Below are 22,334 nucleotides of genomic sequence, written 5' to 3'. Positions count from 1 at the left end.
GCCCGCGGCTCTCCCCCCGTCTCAGCTCCCGCATCTCAGTTCGACTTTTTTTAAAGTTGAATTGAGATTGCATTGAATAGCCTAGGTTGGATCCATTCCGACAAATGAATGTCGGAATTGATCAGACTTCAATTGAATATACCCCTTAAGGCCCATACACACTGGGCGATTTTGAACTGAAAGCAGGTCACTTTTGGTGTGTTGAGCTGATGCGCACTACCACTTCATCGCTGGCAGCCGCTGTTCATCTACTGGTATTACCAGTAGATGTACGGCGGGGTGAGCAGCTTTCCATAGCGTCCTGCTATGGAAAGGCGCTCACCCCCGCTGACATCGCTGGGCAGCGGGGAAAAGCGTTCAGTGTGTATGCACTGAGCACTTTTCAGCCCAGCGATGTCAGTAATCATCGCTGTTCATACATGCTGGGCAAAAACGCCCTTTAGTCTCATCACTTTCCAGACAGACCCTGTATACTGTTTCTCTCTGGCTGGGATTTCTGATTATACTGCAGAAGGATGTTTCCAATAGCAACCACTGGAATTACTACTGATACAGTAACAATGGGAACACCAGTCACATAATGTTAGTAGAAAATCTGAGTCTCAGAAGGATATATAGGGTAGGCACTCGCCAGATCCATAAATGGGCAACAGTTTACTGGTCCCCAGATGCTTGTGTTTGGAATGCTGTGTATTGAGGTGACAGGTTGTTAAAGGGGATACAGTTAGACATTTCTGCACTAGACTTGAATATTTAAATTCTGAAAACAGGCAAAATTCTAACCAACATACATAGTAATATTACACTATGGGCCTGATTCATAGCTGTACGGTATTGCATAACCACAGGGAAGCAGCGGTGCGATACTATACAACTAATAGGCTAATGCAGCAGGAGGTGTCTGGTGTAAAAATACATGTTCTAACTGCTTCTGTGATCTGCTGCTGAGTCTGAGGATGCAGCATCGAATCACTCTGCAGAAACATCGGTCAAGGATGCAGGCCCCTTCTGCACATGAGCAGAACAGGTCCTGCACGTTTGCATTTCCCCCACTATCGGATATGAATCAGGACCAATGTGTGAGAAATAACTGTGTTGGCAGTGCTCCCTAGTGTCAAGGTACTTTCAACTACCAATTTACCACACCAAAAGTCAACATACTGTATATGCATACAAATATACATAGGTATGGGCAGTGCTGAAAGTGGTCCTAGAGAGGTGGTGGAACTCACCCCCCCCCCCCTCCACGCCTGTGAAATAAAGGGATTGCATGCAAAGGGCGTGGTCTCAAAAAGAAAGGGGCGTGGTCACCCAATAGTATCCCCAATTCAAATTATGCCGCACAGTAGCCCAATTTTATTAACATTACACCACATAGTAGTGTCCCTTATTCTTGCTATGACACACATTAGTGCCCCTTATACACAAAGCCCACAGTAGTAGCACCCCAAATACACATAATGCCCATAGCAATAGTGCTCCTTATACAATGCCCCCAGTAGTAGTGCCCCTTATGTCCCCAGGAGTGATGCCCCTTATAAAGTGTCCCCAATGCAATGCCCTCATTAATAGTGCCCCCAGTGGTAATGCCCCGTGTAGTGTTGCCCTCAGTAGTAATGCCCCCGTAGTTATGCCTCCAGACAGTAGTTATGCCCCCCATTAGATATGCCCCCTGTAGTTATGCCCCAGTAGATTTGCCCCCAGTAGTTATGCCCCCAGTCAGTAGTTATGCCCCTAGTAGCTTTGCCCCCTGTAGTTATGCACCCAGTAGATGTGCCCTCTGTAGTTGTGCCCCAGTAGGCCTGCCCCAGTAGACGTGCCCCCAGTATACATGCCCCCAGTAGAAATGAACCAGTAGTTGTGCCCCCTGTAGATGTGCCCCCAGCAGATGTGCCCCTTTAGATATGTCCCCAGTCAGTAGTTATGCCCCCAGTCAGATATGCCCCTAGTAGTTATACACACAGTAGATGTGCCCCCAGTAAGAAATTATGCCCCCCAGTAGTTATGCCCCCTGTAGTTGTGCCCCAGTAGGCCTGCCCCCAGTATTCATGCCCCCAGTAGTCTGACACATTAGTTGTGCCCCCAGTAGACGTGTCCCCAGCAGTTGTGCCACCAGCCATTGTGCCCTCAGTAGATGTGCCCCCAGTCATTGTGCCCTCAGTAGCTGTGCCCCCGGCCATTGTGCCATCAGTAGTTGTGCCCCCAGCCATTGTGCCCTCAGTAGATGTGCCCCCAGCCATTGTGCCGCCAGCCAGTGTGCCCTCAGTAGATGTGCCCCCAACCATTGTGTCCTCAGTAGATGTGCCCCCAGCCATTGTGCCCTAAGTAGATGTGCTCCCAGCCATTGTGCCCTCAGTAGATGTGCCCTCAGCCATTGTGCCCTCAGTAGATGTGCCCCCAGCCATTGTGCCCTCAGTAGATGTGCCCTCAGCCATTGTGCCCTCAGTAGATGTGCCCCCAGCCATTGTGCTCTCAGTAGATGTGCCCCCAGCCATTGTGCCACCAGTAGATGTGTCCCCTAGTAGTGCTGCTTACACACATACACACTAAAAAACACAATTCTCACCAGCCACGCTCCTGCTTCCGGACCGCTGCTGCCCTCCGCCTGGCCACCCACGCTTCGGATCTATAGGAGAGACATCATGACGTCTCTCCCATAGCACCGCACAGTGCATACAGCCAGAAGCCAAAGCTCAGGAGTGTGCTCTGGCGTCAGAGCTCAGAAGTGAGCTCCGGTGTCCGGACCGGCGGCCACTGAATGGAAGAAGCTGGCACCTGCTGGTAACAAAATCTAAGCGGGCGCCGACTTCTCCCTGGGTTAGGTAAATCGGAGGAGGCGGAACTGCGTTCCGGCTCCAAATGAAACTGACGGAACGCAGTTCTGCCCCGTTCTGTCTCACTTTAACCTCTCGGTATGGGCAGTAGCGGATTTTGCTACGAGTAAGCAGGATTTTTGCCCAGGGCGCCGCCCTCCAGAGGGCACCACCGCCATCCGGAGGCCGCCGCCATGGCAAGATCCGCTACTGGTGCTGCCCGGTGCTGTTTAGATGCCTGGTGCTGTGCGGTGCGCGATGAAGGTTACCGTTCCCAATTGTAGTCCACGTGTATCGTAAAGTATGAAAAAGTTAAAAAATTAAGATTAAAAAAAAAAAAAAAAACTCATGTCAACCTAGAGTCCCTGTCGACCTAGAAACCATGTCAACCTACTTACTGATGACCAATAGTGGTCAACCTAGACAGTGTCGACCTACTTACTATCAACCTAAAGACCGGATCCTGAAACCACCAGTCAGTACCCAGCCAGTGAATCAAGACTGCTGCAAGGAGCTTGGCTTAGATCACCAATATTGGTTTGATTGCTCAGCATCTGCCACCCCAATGGGGCTAGTTGTATTGGTATTGAGGTATTCTCAGAATTAGATAAGGGCATGAGCAGACAGTTCCATAGTATTATGCCAGGTCATAATCCTGGGGATATACTTCAGCAGGCTGTTGGAGAAGAAAGGAGATGTCACTCCAAGAACTTTAATCTTCCTGATGTAAACTGGGAAGTGTCTGTTGCTAGTTCCACTAGAAGTAGGGACATTTTAAATTCCCTTCAGGGAGCATCCCTCCACCAATTGGTGAGGGAGCCCACTCGGAAAGACGCTATATTAGACTTAATACTTACAAATGGAGACAGTATATCGGACGTAAAAGTGGGTGAAAACCTGGGATCCAGTGATCATCAAGCAGTATGGTTCAGCATAAAGATAGAGACTGACTCATCCCATACAAAAACAAAGGTGTTGGATTTTAGGAAGGCTGATTTTGTAGGGATGGGAAAATGTGTAACATAGTAACATAGTATCTGAGGTTGAAAAAAGACAATTGTCCATCGAGTTCAACCTATTTGTGGTGTCCTATACATGATGATTTGACTAAAATTTCTGACTGATGCTGCTGTCAGCCATTGCATTTTATCCCTATTTATAGTAACTATAATGCATGACTATGCACCATACCCCTGGATATCCTTATCCAATAGGAATTTATCTAACCCATTCTTAAAGGTGTTGACAGATTCCGCCATTACAACTCCCTCAGGCAGGGAATTCCAAACACGTATTGTCCTTACCGTGAAAAAGCCTTTACGCCGTGTTGTGCGGAATCTCCTCTCCTCTAACCTGAGCGAGTGTCCACGAGTCCTCTGTGTTGATCTAACCAAAAACATGTCCCGCGCAAGCTCTGTGTATTGTCCTCTTATATATTTGTAGATGTTGATCATATCCCCTCTTAGTCTCCGCTTTTCCAATGTAAACATGCCTAGTCTTTCAAGCCTTTCCTTGTATTCCATCGTCTCCATGCCCTTAATTAGTTTGGTCGCCCTCCTCTGTACCTTTTCGAGCTCCAGGATATCCTTTTTGTAGTACGGTGCCCAGAATTGTACACAGTATTCAAGGTGTGGCCTCACTAGTAATTTATATAACGGGAGTATAATACTCTCGTCCCTAGCATCAATACCCTGTTTTATACATGCTAATATCTTATTAGCCTTCTTTTCTGCAGTCCTACTTTGGGTACTACTGCTTAGCTTGCTATCTATGAGGACACCTAAGTCCTTTTCCAGTACAGAATCCCCTAATTTTACCCCATTTAGTAGGTAGGTGTAATTTTTGTTCTTGTTACCACAGTGCATTACCTTACACTTGTCTGTGTTGAAGCGCATTCTCCATTTGGCTGCCCATGCTTCTAATTTAACTAAGTCGTTCTGAAGAGACTCGGCATCCTCCTCTGTATTTATAGCCTTACACAATTTGGTATCATCTGCAAAAATTGACACCATGCTCTCCAGACCTTCTGTTAGGTCGTTAATGAAAATATTGAACAATAGCGGTCCTAATACTGAGCCTTGCGGCACACCACTTAGCACTTCAGTCCAAGTTGAAAAAGATCCATTAACCACAACGCGCTGCTTCCTATTATCTAACCAGTTTTTGACCCAAGTGCATATTGTGCTTCCTAGCCCTGATTCTTGTAGCTTGTAGATAAGTCTCATGTGTGGTACAGTATCGAACGCTTTGGCAAAGTCTAAAAGATTACATCCACGTCTTTACCCTGATCTAGGTTTGCGCTTACTGTTTCATAAAAGCCAAGTAAGTTGGTTTGACAGGATCTGTCCTTCATAAACCCATGTTGATTCCTTTTAATGACCTTATTGGTTTCAAGGAACTTCTGAATACTATCTCTTAGAATACCTTCCAATACTTTCCCCACTATAGATGTAAGACTAACTGGTCTATAATTACCTGGTTCAGCTTTACTTCCCTTTTTGAATATAGGCACTACTTCCGCTATACGCCAGTCTTTGGGAACCATACCTGATATAACTGAATCCTCAAAGATCAAAGATAGCGGTTTTGCCAGTTCAGAGTGAAGCTCCATTAGAACCCTTGGATGAATACCATCGGGCCCTGGTGATTTATTAATCTTTAAATGTTTTAATCGGTCACAGACTACTTCCTCGCTTAAATAAGTACCTATCAGTGTGATATTCTCATTATTGAGATTGTGTGTCAGTCCCTGAATTGGGTCCTCTCTAGTGAATACTGTTGAAAAAAACTCATTTAGTGTGTCCGCTATGTCATTATCATTTTTGCTTAAGACTCCCAACTTGTCTTTTAAAGGGCCTATACTCTCCTTCTTTAATCTCTTGCTATTAATGTATTTAAAGAATTTTTTGGGATTCACTTTGCTTTCCTTTGCTACTAGTTTTTCAGTTTCTACTTTAGCCGCTTTTATTTCCTTTTTGCAATTTTTGTTACATTCCTTATAGTGCTGAAATGACTCTGCTTCCCCGTCAGATTTGTATTTTTTAAATGCTCGCCTTTTCTTGCCCATAAGTTCCTTAATATTTTTGTTAAGCCACATCGGTTTATGATTTTTATTCCCTTTTTTGCTACTCATAGGAATATATTTGAGTGTATTTTTAGCTAGCAGGAATTTTAGTACCTCCCATTTCTCCGTAGTATTTTTTCCTAAAAACAAACCTTCCCATTCAATATCCCTGAAAAATACCCTCATCTTTTCAAAATTTGCTTTGCTAAAGTTTAAAGTCCTAGTTGAGCCAGTATAGGGCTGTTTGTAGAAACTGATATTGAATGTGACCATATTGTGGTCGCTGTTTCCTATGGGTTCCCCTACTATAATACCTGATACCAAATCCCCATTGTTTGTTAATACCAGGTCTAAGATTGCATTGTACCTAGTTGGTTCCTCAATTAGTTGGACTAAGTAGTTATCATTTAGTATGTTTAAAAACATATTGCCCCTAGCAGTATCACATGAATCGTTTTTCCAGTTTATCTCTGGATAGTTAAAATCTCCCATCACTACTATGTCTCCTACTCCTGCTGCTCTTTCAATTTGCTTTAGTAACAATTCATCATCAGATGCGTTGATACCAGTCGGCCTATAGCATACACCCAATACTAACTTTTTTATTCCTTTTTCCCCGCATGCAATTTCTACCCATAATGTCTCAACAGTGTCTACAGTCCCCTCCTGAATATCTTCCCATATATTAGGTTTTAAAAACGGCTTTACGTACAGACACACCCCTCCACCCTTTTTATTTAGTTTGTCTCTCCTAAACAGTATATAGCCCTCTAGATTGTAAGCGATTCTTTGGTAGAGTGGAGGAACTTGGAAGCCGTGCTGGAGAGGTGGGAAACATTAAAATGTGCAATATTAAAGGCAACAGACCTTTGTATCAAAAGTGTTAGGAAAAACACAAGGAAAAGGAAGCCAGTGTGGTTTGCAAAAGAAGTAGCAAATATTGTGAAAGCAAAAAAGATGGCTTTTAGGAAATATAAGCAGACACAAAATAATGAAGACAAAGAGATATATCTTGTTAGACAGAAGGATACTAAGAAGGTAATCAGATGTGCAAAGGCACAAGCTGAGGAGAAAATGGCCCAGTCAGTGGGTAAAGGAGGTAAAACTTTTTTTAGGTATATAAGCGAAAGGAGAAAAACAAAAGGCGGAATAATAAAACTAAAGACAGACACTGGGAGTCTTGTTGAGGGAGACAATTTAATAGCAGATCATCTTTATAATTATTTTTGCTCAGTATTTACTACTGAAAGAGAGGGGAAGGGGCCACAGTTAAGTTTCAGGGATATTCAGGAAAATGACACAAGTACATTTACAGAGGAGAAGGTCCTAACAGAACTCTCAAAGCTGAAAGTGGACAAATCTATGGGGCCAGATGGGATACATCCAAGGATACTAAAAGAACTTAAAGAGGTGCTGGTAGCACCATTGGCAGAATTATTCAACCAGTCATTAGCTACAGGAGTAATTCCAGAGGACTGAAAAAGAGCAAACGTAGTCCCACTGCACAAAAGTGGAAGCAAGGAAGAGGCAAACAACTACAGACCAGTGAGTCTTACATCAGTAGTATGGAAATTGATGGAAACACTCTTAAAAGAAAGAGTTGTAGATTATCTTAAATCCGGCAATTTACAGGATCCCAAACAGCATGGATTCACTGGGGGGAGATCATGTCAAACAAATCTTATTGACTTTTTTGACAGTGTGACTAAAGTGATGGATAAAGGTGGAGCCATGGATATAGCTTATCTAGACTTTAGTAAGGCTTTTGACACTGTTCCACATCGCAGACTGCTAAATAAACTTGAAAGTTTGGGATTGGATATTAGGATTATTGAATGGATAAGATCTTGGTTGAAGGATAGAAAACAGAGTTGTGGTAAATGGAGTGCATTCACAGGAGGGAAATGTTACCAGTGGAGTACCCCAGGGATCTGTACTTGGACCAGTGCTTTTTAATATCTTTATTGGTGACATTGCAAATGGCATTAAAGGGAAAGTATGCCTTTTTGCAGATGACACAAAGGTATGCAACAGGGTAGACACACCAGGTGGGGTAAAACAAATGATTGAGGATCTAGGTAGACTAGAGGAATGGTCAAAAGTGTGGCAATTACAGTTTAATGCCAAAAAATGCAAAATCATGCACTTGGGTCTCAAAAATCCAAAGGCTAAATATAGTATTAATGGCACTATACTGGAAACTACTGAGGAGGAAAGGGATCTAGGAGTCACTATTTCAGATGACTTAAAGGCAGGTAAGCAATGTAACAAAGCAATGAGGAATGCTAGTCAGATGCTTGGTTGTATTGGGAGAGGAATCAGCAGCAGAAAGAAAGAAGTAATAATGCCACTGTATAGGTCATTGGTACGGCCTCATCTAGAATACTGTGTTCAATTCTGGAGGCCATATCGTCAAAAGGATATTAATACATTAGAAACTGTACAAAGAAGGGCAACTAAAATGGTGCATGGCCTACATCACAAAACATACACAGAAAGACTAAGAAATCTCAATATGTATAGTTTGGAGCAGAGAAGGGAAAGGGGGGACATGATAGAAACTAACTTTCAAATATATCAAGGGTTTTAACAAAGTCCAGGAGGGAAACATTCTCCAAATGAAGAGAAGCAATAGGACACGAGGACATGTACTGAGACTGGAGGGGGGGAGGTTCAGGGGAAATTTGCAGAAAAATTACTTCACAGAAAGGGTAGTGGACAAGTGGAAAAGCCTCCTATCAGAGGTGGTAGAGGCTAAGACAGTAGAGCAATTTAAACATGCATGGGATAGACATAAGGATATCTTTACAAAGAAATAAGGATCAATTAAGGTTAGAGATTAAATAAAAAAATAAAAAAGGGGCAGACTAGATAGGCCAAGTGGTTCTTATCTGCTGACAAATTCTATGTTTCTAATGGGGAAAACATTCGATTTGCAGCTGTCCGCTGACTGAGGGGTATTTTCGCACAGCATACACATACATTCGCACACTTGCACGGGGTGAATTTTCAATCCCCCTGGGTGCGACTATCTGATCGCAGAACAGTGTAATTTGCAGCACAGTGATCAGGTCTGAATTAGGCCCAATGTTTGGCAGGCATTAAGGGTCATGTGTAAGCACAATACATATATGTGAAATGTTTAAGTAGCAGTGTTACATACAATAGAAATAAGTTATGCACAATACTGAACTAAAATGAGCATACACATGACAACATACATACCTAAAGAAAAATGTTAGTTTGTGAATTTCAAAAAACACATTTATGTAATTAGGCATGCAGCAGCATTCCCTGCGTCACTGGAAACACCAACAGTTGCCTGTAATTTTGCATTGGAACTTTTGCTGCTACCATCAGTACATCCACAGTCTGTGTGGCTACTTAGCATGTAGAAATGTAGTGCTGATGCGTTTGAACAGTGGCATCATGAGGGGAGTGCAGGGGGTGCGGCCTGCACCCAGGTGTTTTCCTTCAATGGGGTGACACCAAAAAGAGCTGCACCCCCGCACCCCCATCCCATCCACGTCCGCGGCAGCACCCACACTCACTCCCGGCACCAAGCCCCAGTACCCCCACAGACTTCATAAGTAATTCAGACACTCGCCTGGCCTGCCTGTTTACACTGCTGCGGCGCCACCGGGTCCGTACTGCCGCAATCACTATCGATGCCGGGTATTGTACGTCACTCCTCATGACATCAACACGCACGCCAGCAGCGCAGAACATTCTGGGAGGGAGAATAGGAGGAGACTCGAGACGAGTGCTGTGCAGTGCGCTGCATTACCAGAGGGAGGACCTGGCTGGCTGTACTGCAGTGAGCGCACCTCATTGTCTTCTACTTTCCCGGCTGGCTGCGAGTGGTTTCAGCTGCCAGAGGGTCTGTTTTTGATCAAATGGGCATCGGCTATTTCTTAATACATTCATTTTTTGTATTGAGTGCTGGTAAACCGCTATTAGTATGTGTATATACATATATATATATATACATATATGTGTGTGTGTATATATATATAGGCAGTGCTCGAAGTGGGCCGGTATACAATGGTATGGCATACCGCCACTTCTTCGAGTACTGACCACTGAAGTCCCCTGGCGCCGCATTGAGCTCTCGCTCATATGACCGCGGCGCTACTATTTGAAATCCGACGTGGACATCGGCAGATTTTAAATAGTAGTGCCGCGGTCATAGGAGCCGCAGTGCCACCGACCACAGCCTCCTTCGCCTTGCACCAACACCACCCTTTGCCTCCTCCACTACACGGCCACCGCCCTTAGCCGCCATGCCGCCGCCCTTAGTCCTTCTCTGCTCCTACGCCTCCTCCGCACCATGCTGACCACAGCCTCCTCATCCACAGCACCGCAGACCACAGCATCCTCAGCACCGCCGCTACTAAAGAGGTAATCTTACCCTGCTGCCTTTCTCTCTCCCCAGTCCCTACTGTATGCCCTTGCTGTCCCTCTCTCTGTCACTCTCCCTGTCCCTGCTGTCATTGTCCCTGTCACTCTCCCTGTCCCTACTGTCACTTTCCCTGTCCCTCTGTCACTCTCCCTGTCCCTCTGTCCCTGCTGTCACTCTCCCTGAATTTTGTCTCATTCCATGTGAATTTCGGCTCATTCTGTGGGCTATAATGTGGATTTTGACTCATACTGTGTGGTATAACGTGAAAGGGGCACCAGTACTATAGTTTAAGGGGTCCTACTATTGTGGTGCATAATGTGTATAAGGGGTATATGGTGTGATAAACTACACGCCCCATTTTGAGTGACCATGCCCCCTTTCCTGGAGAAGGTGCACGCATAATTGCAACCTTCACTTTTTCATACCCCCACTTCAAAATTTCCAATTCGACCACTGCATATAGATAGATAGATAGCAGCATGATCCAGCTTTCCCAATATGATAAGAAATGGCACTAGGTGCCTGCATAAAACAATATATAATCCACATGCGCGAAACTCCTGGGCCTGGCGACTAAATAAACATCTTTTAACAAAGGCACAGGTGCGGCAATGTTTGAGTGCCCTTTTATATGTGACTTTTATGTTGGGTCAGGCGACCTGACAATAGTGCCACACATTAAAGGGCGCTAAAACGTTGCCGTACCTGTGCCTTTGTTAAAAGATGTTTATTTAGTCGCCAGGCCCAGGAGCGCCGCGCATGTGGATTTTATTTTTATATATATATATATATATATACATATATATATATATGTATATATATATTTATTCCCTCCCAGGCCACGTAACATAGGCCCTCATTCCAAGTTGATCGCACAAAGCTGCTTTTTGCAGCCCGTGCGATCGACTAGTCGCCGCCTATGGGGGAGGGATTTTTTTGCATAGCAAGGCTGCGAACGCTTGTGCAGCCCTGCTATGCAAAAAGATTTTTAGCAGTTTCTAAGTAGGTCCTGACATACTCACCGGCTGCGATGTCTTCAGCGTGACTAGTCCCGCAGTTGATGTCAGACACCTGCCGTGCAAACACCTGGACACGCCTGCGTTGGACTCACCACTACCAGAAAACGGTGAGTATCCACCCCAGAACTGCTTCCGCCTATAAATCTTCTTGCGATCGCTTTCATCGCTGTCTCTGCCTCAGGACTAGGTTATTCATTGGACTCATATACTGTAATACCCCAGGAGAGAGCACTTAATAAGAGCAGGGAGCATCGGGGGCACTAAGACCCTATGGACACTAGCAGGTGATACAGGGCAAACAGGAGAGGCACTACGAGAGCATGGATGGTGTAATGGTTAGCATTGCTGCCTCACAGCACTGATGTTGTTGGTTCGATTGCCATCATGGCCCTTAACTGGGTGTAGTTTGCATATTCTACCTGTGATTGCGTGAGTTTCCTCCGGGTACTCCGGTTTCCTCCCACAATCCAAAAATATACTGGTAGGTTAACTGGTTCCCAACAAAATTAACCCTTGTGTGTATGCGTGTACATGTAATAGGGAATATAGATTGTAAGCTCCACTGGAGCAGGGACTGATGTGAATGGCCAAATATTCTCTGTAAAGTTTTGTGGAAAATGTGTGCGCAATAGAAATAACTGGTAATAGCTGAAAAAGACAGTGTGTTGGGGCGAAATAGAGAGGAGATGGAGTGCTGCAAGGAGGGACAGAGAAAAATCCTGGTGAGGCTGCAGGAAGACACTGAAAGATTGCAGAGGAGAGCTGCAGGAGGGGAGCCGGCAGCTGTGCAGGAGAGACTTACAGCGTGTGGCAGAACAGCAGCGCCATTGGGATGTAAACTGGAGGACCAGACGTGAGAACCAGTGAGTAATTCCTGCAGAGAGGTACAAGTTGATGTGGAAAAGGTCTGTTAAGCACTGTGCATTTATTTCACACATGTGCCTACCCAAGTATAAGGATATATATACTGTATGCAGGTTGTACACTGCACCAATAATCTCTGGACACTGGGCCAGAATTTGCAATCCATGTGAACCCAGCTGACCGCCGCCTCCGCACCTTGATGAAGCAGAAATTGCGATCATATCTCCCAGTTTCACAACACCGCCCCCATTTCGCTTGACTGACAGGCAGACGCGTTCGCATTTTTTGTGGTCCCCAACAGAAAATGCGGGCGCATGCACGGGACTGGCGCTGTGCAGGCGTTTTGCGATTCAACCTGAATCAGCACCTGAGCCTGTTAGGGAGACTATGAGCCACACTTCAGCCTATTCAGTGGGACTTTATCATAAGAGCGTATAACAGTGTCATTGAACTTACAGTCAGATACGATTGCTAGTAGCAACAACCGAGTTAGAGTGTTTTATTGTGACATTCTTACCCTGATTGGGCCTCATTACTTTACACAGTATTGTATTTGTGTGCATTGTGGTAACATTTTATATGGAAACAGCTAACGAGTGATGGAGTGATCCTGTTTAATAAAGCTGATGTCATTTCATCCGTTGGTCTCCTCATTGTATTGGAGAACTAAGGGAGTGGTAAGGGGTCCTGAAGCAGCTAAGGTACGATCCACACCGCAACATGAACATCCACCTCAAGGGGCGTCACACTACCACATAGGGCCACTTTTGAAGCTTTTTCTAGTTCCACTTTAAACTCCCAATCCCCCCCTGCCATTACTGAAATATTTGATGACTGCAAAATTAACATTACTTTAACATTACTCAGTCACGCCATGCCATTAGTAAACATACAACTCTTTAAACAGAAATGAGTGTCCATGTTACTGTAGGGAACCTTACATCAGAACCTACGTAAACTATACATGCCTAATATCACTAGAAACTGGAGAAATAGGTAAGTATATTTTAGGATTGTATTAATGGCATATCAGTATTAATGGTTATAATAATGTTATAGCATTTTGCTCTACATTTGCCTGACGTCCCTAATATTTTGACAATAAAATGAATTCATATTTTGTTATGCAGTCAGAGAAAAATACATAATTCAATGGGTTAGATGTAAGAAAAAAATATATGTTTCCAATAAATAAGACATCACAGATATTTTTTTTAAATCAACTACCCAACAGTATAGTGTGGCAATGAACTGGTTAAAGCAGTGGTTCTCAAACTGTGCACCTAGACACCCTAGGGTGCCTCAGGACAACTAGCAGGGGTGCCCTAGATTGGTTGTCCAGGACCAATTCAAAGTAATAGGCAAAACCATTGCTGGAGGCTGTATTCATAAAACATTTGTACAAACAGAAGCGAATCCTGCCCCTCACCACACAATTCAACCTAAGGATGACATATAAACTAGAGATGAGCGGGTTCGGTTCCTCGGAATCCGAACCCGCCCGAACTTCAGGTTTTTTTACACGGGGCCGAGCGACTCGGATCTTCCCGCCTTGCTCGGTTAACCCGAGCGCGCCCGAACGTCATCATCCCGCTGTCGGATTCTCGCGAGGCTCGTATTCTATCGCGAGACTCGGATTCTATATAAGGAGCCGCGCGTCGCCGCCATTTTCACACGTGCATTGAGATTGATAGGGAGAGGACGTGGCTGGCGTCCTCTCCGTTTAGACTAGAGTACTAGAGAGAGACACAAATTTTGGGGAGCATATTATTAGGAGGAGTACTACTTGCTGCTGATAGTGTGACCAGTGACCACCAGTTTAATTAATCCGTTCTCTGCCTGAAAAAAAACGATACACAGTGTGACACAGTCACATACCATATCTGTGCTCAGCCCAGTGTGCTGCATCATATGTAATACTGTATATCATCATTATCTGACTGTGCTGAGTGCTCACTGCTCACACAGCTTAATTGTGGGGGAGACTGGGGAGCAGTTATAGCAGGAATACATATTTTAAGTACAGTGCACACTTTTGCTGCCAGAGTGCCACTGCCAGTGTGACTGACCAGTGACCACTGACCACCAGTATATTGTGATTGTCTGCTGACCACCAGTATATTGTGATTGTCTGCCTGAAAAAGTTAAACACTCGTCGTGTGGTGTTTTTATAAACGCATTCTGCAGACAGTGTCCAGCAGGTCCGTCATTACATAATATATACCTGTCCGGCTGCAGTACTAGTGTGATATATATATATTTTAATTTTATCTCATTATCATCCAGTCTATATTAGCAGCAGACACAGTACGGTAGTCCACGGCTGTAGCTACCTCTGTGTCGGCAGTCGCTCGTCCATCCATAATTGTATACCACCTACCCGTGTTTTTTTTTTTTTTTCTATCTTCTTGATACTAGTAGCTTACTTTAGGAGTCTGCAGTGCTGACAGACAGTGTCCAGCAGGTCCGTCATTACATAATATATACCTGTCCGGCTGCAGTACTAGTGTGATATATATATATATATATTTTAATTTTATCTCATTATCATCCAGTCTATATTAGCAGCAGACACAGTACGGTAGTCCACGGCTGTAGCTACCTCTGTGTCGGCAGTCGCTCGTCCATCCATAATTGTATACCACCTACCCGTGTTTTTTTTTTTTTTTCTATCTTCTTGATACTAGTAGCTTACTTTAGGAGTCTGCAGTGCTGGCAGACAGTGTCCAGCAGGTCCGTCAATACATAATATATACCTGTCCGGCTGCAGTACTAGTGTGATATATATATATATTTTAATTTTATCTCATTATCATCCAGTCTATATTAGCAGCAGACACAGTACGGTAGTCCACGGCTGTAGCTACCTCTGTGTCGGCAGTCGCTCGTCCATCCATAATTGTATACCACCTACCCGTGGTTTTTTTTTTCTATCTTCTTGATACTAGTAGCTTACTTTAGGAGTCTGCAGTGCTGAGTCTGACAGACAGTGTCCAGCAGGTCCGTCATTACATAATATATACCTGTCCGGCTGCAGTACTAGTGTGATATATATATATATATATATATATATATATATTTTAATTTTATCTCATTATCATCCAGTCTATATTAGCAGCAGACACAGTACGGTAGTCCACGGCTGTAGCTACCTCTGTGTCGGCAGTCGCTCGTCATCCATAAGTATACTAGTATCCATCCATCTCCATTGTTTACCTGAGGTGCCTTTTAGTTGTGCCTATTAAAATATGGAGAACAAAAATGTTGAGGTTCCAAAAATAGGGAAAGTTCAAGATCGACTTCCACCTCGTGCTGAAGCTGCTGCCACTAGTCATGGCCGAGACGATGAAATGCCAGCAACGTCGTCTGCCAAGGCCGATGCCCAATGTCATAGTACAGAGCATGTAAAATCCAAAACACCAAATATCAGTAAAAAAAGGACTCAAAAATCTAAAATAAAATTGTCGGAGGAGAAGCGTAAACTTGCCAATATGCCATTTACCACACGGAGTGGCAAGGAACGGCTGAGGCCCTGGCCTATGTTCATGGCTAATGGTTCAGCTTCACATGAGGATGGAAGCACTCAGCCTCTCACTAGAAAAATGAAAAGACTCAAGCTGGCAAAAGCACAGCAAAGAATTGTGCGTTCTTCGAAATCCCAAATCCACAAGGAGAGTCCAATTGTGTCGGTTGCGATGCCTGACCTTCCCAACACTGGAAGTGAAGAGCATGCGCCTTCCACCATTTGCACGCCCCCTGCAAGTGCTGGAAGGAGCACCCGCAGTCCAGTTCCTGATAGTCAGATTGAAGATGTCAGTGTTGTCCAAACCAACCCGTCATTTCAGTCATAGTTGTGTGGCAGACCCTGTCACTGAAATGATGGGTTGGTTAAAGTGTGCATGTCCTGTTTATACAACATAAGGGTGGGTGGGAGGGCCCAAGGACAATTCCATCTTGCACCTCTTTTTTCTTTCATTTTTCTTTGCGTCATGTGCTGTTTGGGGAGTGTTTTTTGGAAGGGCCATCCTGCGTGACACTGCAGTGCCACTCCTAGATGGGCCAGGTGTTTGTGTCGGCCACTAGGGTCGCTTATCTTACTCACACAGCTACCTCATTGCGCCTCTTTTTTTCTTTGCGTCATGTGCTGTTTGGGGAGTGTTTTTTGGAAGGGCCATCCTGCGTGACACTGCAGTGCCACTCCTAGATGGGCCAGGTGTTTGTGTCGGCCACTAGGGTCGCTTAGCTTACTCACACAGCTACCTCATTGCGCCTCTTTTTTTCTTTGCGTCATGTGCTGTTTGGGGAGTGTTTTTTGGAAGGGCCATCCTGCGTGACACTGCAGTGCCACTCCTAGATGGGCCAGGTGTTTGTGTCGGCCACTAGGGTCGCTTAGCTTAGTCATCCAGCGACCTCGGTGCAAATTTTAGGACTAAAAATAATATTGTGAGGTGTGAGGTGTTCAGAATAGACTGAAAATGAGTGGAAATTATGGTTTTTGAGGTTAATAATACTTTGGGATCAAAATGACCCCCATTTCTATGATTTAAGCTGTTTTTTAGTGTTTTTTGAAAAAAACACCCGAATCCAAAACACACCCGAATCCGACAAAAAAAATTCGGTGAGGTTTTGCCAAAACGCGGTCAAACCAAAAACACGGCCGCGGAACCGAACCCAAAACCAAAACACAAAACCCGAAAAATTTCAAGTGCACATCTCTAATATAAACACAACTTACTTCATCTAAGATTTGTTTCTAAATTTCCAATAAATGTCTCAATAAGAGACATTTTGACCTAGGGGTGCCATGAAAAAAATTCTGATACTCTGGGGAACCGTGATTCAAAAACGTTTGGGAAGCACTGGGTTAAACTAATGCTGTTGTTTTATTTTAGATTCGATTGGATAGAACAACAAGAAAAACACCTTTTTGAACATAATACAATTTTATTAAAATCTTACTGTAACAAATTCATTCAGAACTCACACAATATTTCCAGCAGGTGTTCTTGCATGGGATTGGTAAAGAGGACAAGCCGCCGCGGAAGTCCCTTTCCTGAGCATTTACTGTTCTTCCTACTGCCAAATGTATTTGTTTACCTGCATTTCCTATCTGATCACTTTTTATGTGTCTATACCTGTCACAATACAAAGCCAGCTACCATGATCAGGCTTGCTTTTTTTTTTTTGGGGGGGGGGGGGGTTTGCGCATGCCTCGGAGCCGTAGCATGCATGTGCAGCAATGCTGCTGCAACGGCGGTGGCACTGTGAATCGGCTCGCACTGTGATTGACACCCTGGAGCCATTTGGGGCCGGGGAGCGTTTCACGAAATGGAGGGAGGGGGTGCTATTTATAGTATACCCCATTTGTGAGGCGCGGTAATGCCAGTGGCTGTGTAGTTGGAGGCAGATTCACTGGCCTCAGCAGCTACATTGAGGTGAAGGCTAGCAGAATGGTTGTGATAGTGATCCAATGCTACATCTACGGATCCATGCAGTGGATCTGGTAAGGTGCAGGTGGGTGTCTCAATTCAATAGACGACACATACATAATTGACATACCTTGTCAGATCTGCTGCTTCCAAAGACGCAGAAACGACCAATCCTGCATCCACCTCTGAATCAGGCCCTTATTTTCGTTTCTGACTAGTGTTCTTAGAAAGTTGAGCAAGGCAATAAAAATTGTTCATACAGTATATAGGACCTAATTCAGTAAAGACTGCATTTGCAAAGCTGCTCGCAGCATCTTTGCAAATGCAATGCTTAGCAATGCAAGTGCAGGAGGAGGTGTATAGCACCTCTTTCCTACATTTGCGATAGCAATACTGCAATGAGATCGCAGTTCTGGATGAACATCGCGACCATTGGTCGTGATGTTCTTTTGCAATGGCAGGCTGAGTAAGTCTGAGCTTACTCAGACTTGCCATAGCAGGGCGGCTTGTGGGGCGAAAGAAACTGTGTCTCACGACACACACCCCTTGGCCTCGCCACTCCCAGGCAACGGGAGCAACACACACCCTTTTTCTGACAATGCCAGCTGCCCCCTACCTCCCCCCAAACGCCTCTGCCTGTCAAGGGTTAGGCTGTGGGAAGGGATTTTAGGGTTAGCCTGGGTGGGGTTAGGGTTAGGCTGCGGGAAGGGCGGGTTAAGGTTAAAAAAATTCCTGGGATCCATCGGGATTTCAACTGCAGGGATATCGTACCCATCCTGATGCCCCATATAGGTGAACTTCAGTAGACTACTACAGTAGACCCTTAATCATGTGGAGTAATATTACTGGATAATACCTTTGAATAGAATAAACATAACCAATGTTTTCTTGTGTAATAAAGAATTGAGGGAATCTGATTGTTAATAGGGTGTAATAGGCAAAATTTGATTTCTAATGCTGAATGAATGCTTGTAAGATTGTCAATCACAAATTAAAATGTGGGATATGCTGTAGCAATGAATTTCTTTCCCTTATCATAGGTGGTCTTGGTCCATTCATAGGTTTGTATAGAGATGGTATTTCCTCCCAGACTCAGTTGGCACCTGCAGATAAGAGGTAAATAATGAGATTGCTAATCTGCACTTTAATTGCAAGTGTTTAAGAGTTTGATGGAAATCTGGAGCAAAAGCGCACTGCAGTGTCAGACTGGGGCATGAAGGGCCCACCGGGGAATGCAGTGGTAGGGGCTCATGCTTAGGGATGTGGCCTGTCACCACAGAGGCTTGGCTAACCATTAGTGTGTGCATGGTCTGGGCCCCTTGATAAATATACACAGTAAATACTGCTAGTGCCTGCACAATAATGTACCAGATTAATAGCAGTAATGCACTGTACAAAATACCCCAAAGTCCTGTGCAGTATAATGTAACATATGTATAATGTATGATTAGTGCATACTCTGGAACCTGATCCTTACAGGAGGAGAAGGGCTCCCAGGCAGTAGGGTCCACCGGGGGTTTCCCATGTACCCCTGTGGGCCAGTCCGACCCTGGCGCACTGTTTCTGTGAGATTAGCTACTGTATATACCAATATTGTGATCGGGTGTGGCTCATAGTGTCGACCACACTTAGGTCGACAGTGTCTAGGTCGACTACTATTGGTCAACAGTAACTAAGTAGACACCTGAAATAGGATGACACAAGCATTAGGTCGACATGAACAAAATCGACATGACAAACGGTCGACATGGTTGGGGGATTTTTTGTGTCATTTTCTCTGTAGAGTGACCGGGGAAACCCCAATTAGTGCTCTGCTACCACTGCGCTCGGCACAGGTTACCGTTCCAAATTGTAGTCCACGTGGATCGTAAAGTATGAAAAAGTTCAAAAAAATGAAAAAAATTGTGAAAAACTCATGTCGACCTTTTGTCATGTCGACCTAGTAACCATGTCGAGCTTGAAACCATGTCAACCTAATGCATGTCGACCAATAGTGGTTGACCTAATGTATGTTGACCTAAGTGTGGTCGACCTAGAGACCGGATACCATTCTGATCATGTAATAGCATTGGGGACACAACAAACCATCACATGGACACGCACTGTATAGAGATTGGGGATTGTCCAGATGTGGCCACATGTGGTTTAGAGATGCTATGGACATGGAATAGCAGAAACTTACTTTTTACCAGGACGACTAATAAAACACAGGGTGTAGAGTGCGAAGTCAAACTCAGGACTTGAGCCAATGAATTGGGTTCCAACTTCTTTATTGAAGCCATCCCAATTAAACTGCTGTCCAAGCACATCAGGGTAATGTGTCCACTGTCAAGACAGGAAAAAAGTTGTGAAATTAGAATGTTTTATTTATTTGTTCTTATTAAACAACCATTTTGATAAACAGGGATATACTGCAACATGCACTGTGTACAGAACCTATATCAACACTTTACATTATAAAAGCATGTCATCAATCAATCAATTAACCTGATTATACTTGGCTCAAAGTGGTTAAATATGGAGCAAATGGCAGGATGGTGGGTCTTGCTTTATGACCTCTGTCCAGCCCCCTGCAGGTGGCCAGGGATGTTTTATCATGACAATGGGCATAGTGAATTTAACCCAATTTGTCCTTCCAAACAACCACCTCTAAAGTGTCAGCAAGACGGGATGCTGGCGGATCATAATCACATTGCACCCCAGCCATTTAGGAGAAAATCTAATTGTCCTGTTTGCTCTGCGTCCGATCGCTAGGACACGGACACAGCTTGCGGTGCAGGGATACGTAATAGTTACTGTGAATGGAAGAAAAAGCTGCAGTTAACGCTCTGTGACCTGAGAACAGGACAGAACATTGTATTGAAATGACAGATCCACAAGAAGGTTCGCAAGACATGAGGCCTTTAGGAATAATAGAATGCATTAAAGGATTTCATAATTAGGTTGATTAGCCTGCTGCAAAGAAAACACGCTCCTCCTAAAAATAACTGGGCATGCGTGTCTTCTATGCCAGTGTGTAAAGAGACATTCACATGACACATACTGTGTGTACAAGTCTTGTTTCTATGCCATCACTTGATGAATGGTGCACATTTTATGACCAGTTGTTTTGTGTTTATCCTGTAGATTGAAATACTTAGGGGCGTACTCACCTCATTTCAGGGGCCATAAAATGACATTGGGGAGATTTGTATTTATCTTTATTAAAAGTGTTGTTGTTTTTTTTGCCAAGGCTTAAGACCACAGTCCTTAAATTATACTAACAGGCCAGGTTTTAAAGAGAGCCATACTTGAGCACAGGCAACTTAATTAGTACATCAGTTATTTTTGATTTAACCATCTGTGCTCAAGCATAAATATCACTAAAGCCTGGACTGTTAGTGTGTCTTGAGAACAGTGATTGGGAAATACTGCTTTAGACATTAAGGGGCTGATTCAGAATTGCATGCATCAGCTGTAATAGTATCCAAATTGTGTGCAAGGAACTAAGGGGGTCATTCCGAGCTGATCACTAGCTAGCAGTTTTTAACAGCCGTGCAAACGCTAAGCCGCCGCCCTCTGGTAGTGTATTTTAGCTTAGCAGAAGTGCGAACGAAAGGATCGCAGAGCGGCTACAAGAATAATTTGTGCAGTTTCAGAGTAGCTCCAGACCTACTCCTAGCTTGCGATCACTTCAGACTGTTCAGTTCCGGATGTGACGTCACAAACACGCCCTGCAATCGGCCAGCCACGCCTGCGTTTTTCCTGGCACGCCTGCGTTTTTTCAAACACTCCCTGAAAACGGTCAGTTGACACCCAGAAACGCCCCTTTCCTATCAATCACTCTGCGGCTGGCATTGCGACTGAAAAGCGTCACTACACCTTGTGTAAAAATACATCGGCCGTTGTGAAAGTATGTCGCGCGTGCGCACTGCTCCGCATACGTATGCGCAGAAGTGCCGCTCTTTCACTTAATCACTGCGCTGCGAACATTTTTCACTAGCGATCAACTGGGAATGACCCCCTAAGGGCCTTATTCAAGGTTGATTGCAAAAGCAAAATCTTCCTCTAATGGGCAAAACTATGTTGCACTGCAGGTGGGGCAGATATAACATGTGCAGAGAGAGTTAGTTGGGGTGGGGTGTGTTCAAACTGAAATCTAAATTGTACTGTAAAAATAAAGCAGAAAAAAGAGAAAAAGAATGTCTATTTGTTGGCGTACAAGAGATAATTAAAAATTAACCTTTATTATATCAGTTAAAAGGTGTCCAATCACGAAATAAAGACAATACAACAGAAATACAATTACCATATACAGTGAGTAAAGTGCATAATAAAGTGACATTAAAATCAAATCACGCTACCTGTTTTGTCTTTATTTATCACATAGTTTGAATGTACTGCTACAGATCCGAGATCAATATTATTCTGAGTTTTATCACCAGCAGTATTATATATCAATCTGTATTCCCACTAGCAATATTATATGTTAATCTGAATTAATGTCTAGGAATTTTGGTTATCATATATTTTATACCTTAGTCAGAAAGAGCATCTGTGTCTGAATGGTACCGTTGTTGGCAATATCAGGCTGCCAGCATTTGTTGTCTGATACACCTCCAGTGAAATAATACAATTGTACTGAAAAACTCTCCAAAAATGGTATATTGGAGATTAAGCCGGGGGTCTATTTACTAAGCCTTGGATGGAGATAAAGTGGACACCCATAGAGGGAGAATAAATTAGTGCGCGAGGCACCATGCC

At 44.1% G+C, this 22,334-nt stretch overlaps 1 protein-coding gene across 2 annotated transcripts in view; it reads right to left on the bottom strand.

The window, feature by feature from the left end:
• Nucleotides 1–17,086: 17,086 nt before the first annotated feature.
• The window catches only part of ENDOU (endonuclease, poly(U) specific), a 48,087-nt gene continuing 42,839 nt past the window's right edge, over nt 17,087–22,334 (bottom strand). For both annotated transcript variants that reach the window (XM_063952217.1, XM_063952218.1), the window contains exons 9-10: nt 19,774–19,916; nt 17,087–18,694 (exon numbers count right to left, since the gene is read on the bottom strand). In XM_063952217.1, coding sequence (XP_063808287.1) covers nt 18,583–18,694; nt 19,774–19,916 — 255 coding nt within the window. In that variant the 3' untranslated portion in view covers nt 17,087–18,582. The remainder of the gene's footprint in view (nt 18,695–19,773; nt 19,917–22,334) is intronic.

This window comes from Pseudophryne corroboree, chromosome 2, assembly GCF_028390025.1.
Source record: "Pseudophryne corroboree isolate aPseCor3 chromosome 2, aPseCor3.hap2, whole genome shotgun sequence".
In the NCBI taxonomy this organism is placed as follows: Eukaryota; Metazoa; Chordata; class Amphibia; order Anura; family Myobatrachidae; genus Pseudophryne; species Pseudophryne corroboree.
This window is presented reverse-complemented; position numbering and strand designations above follow the sequence as displayed.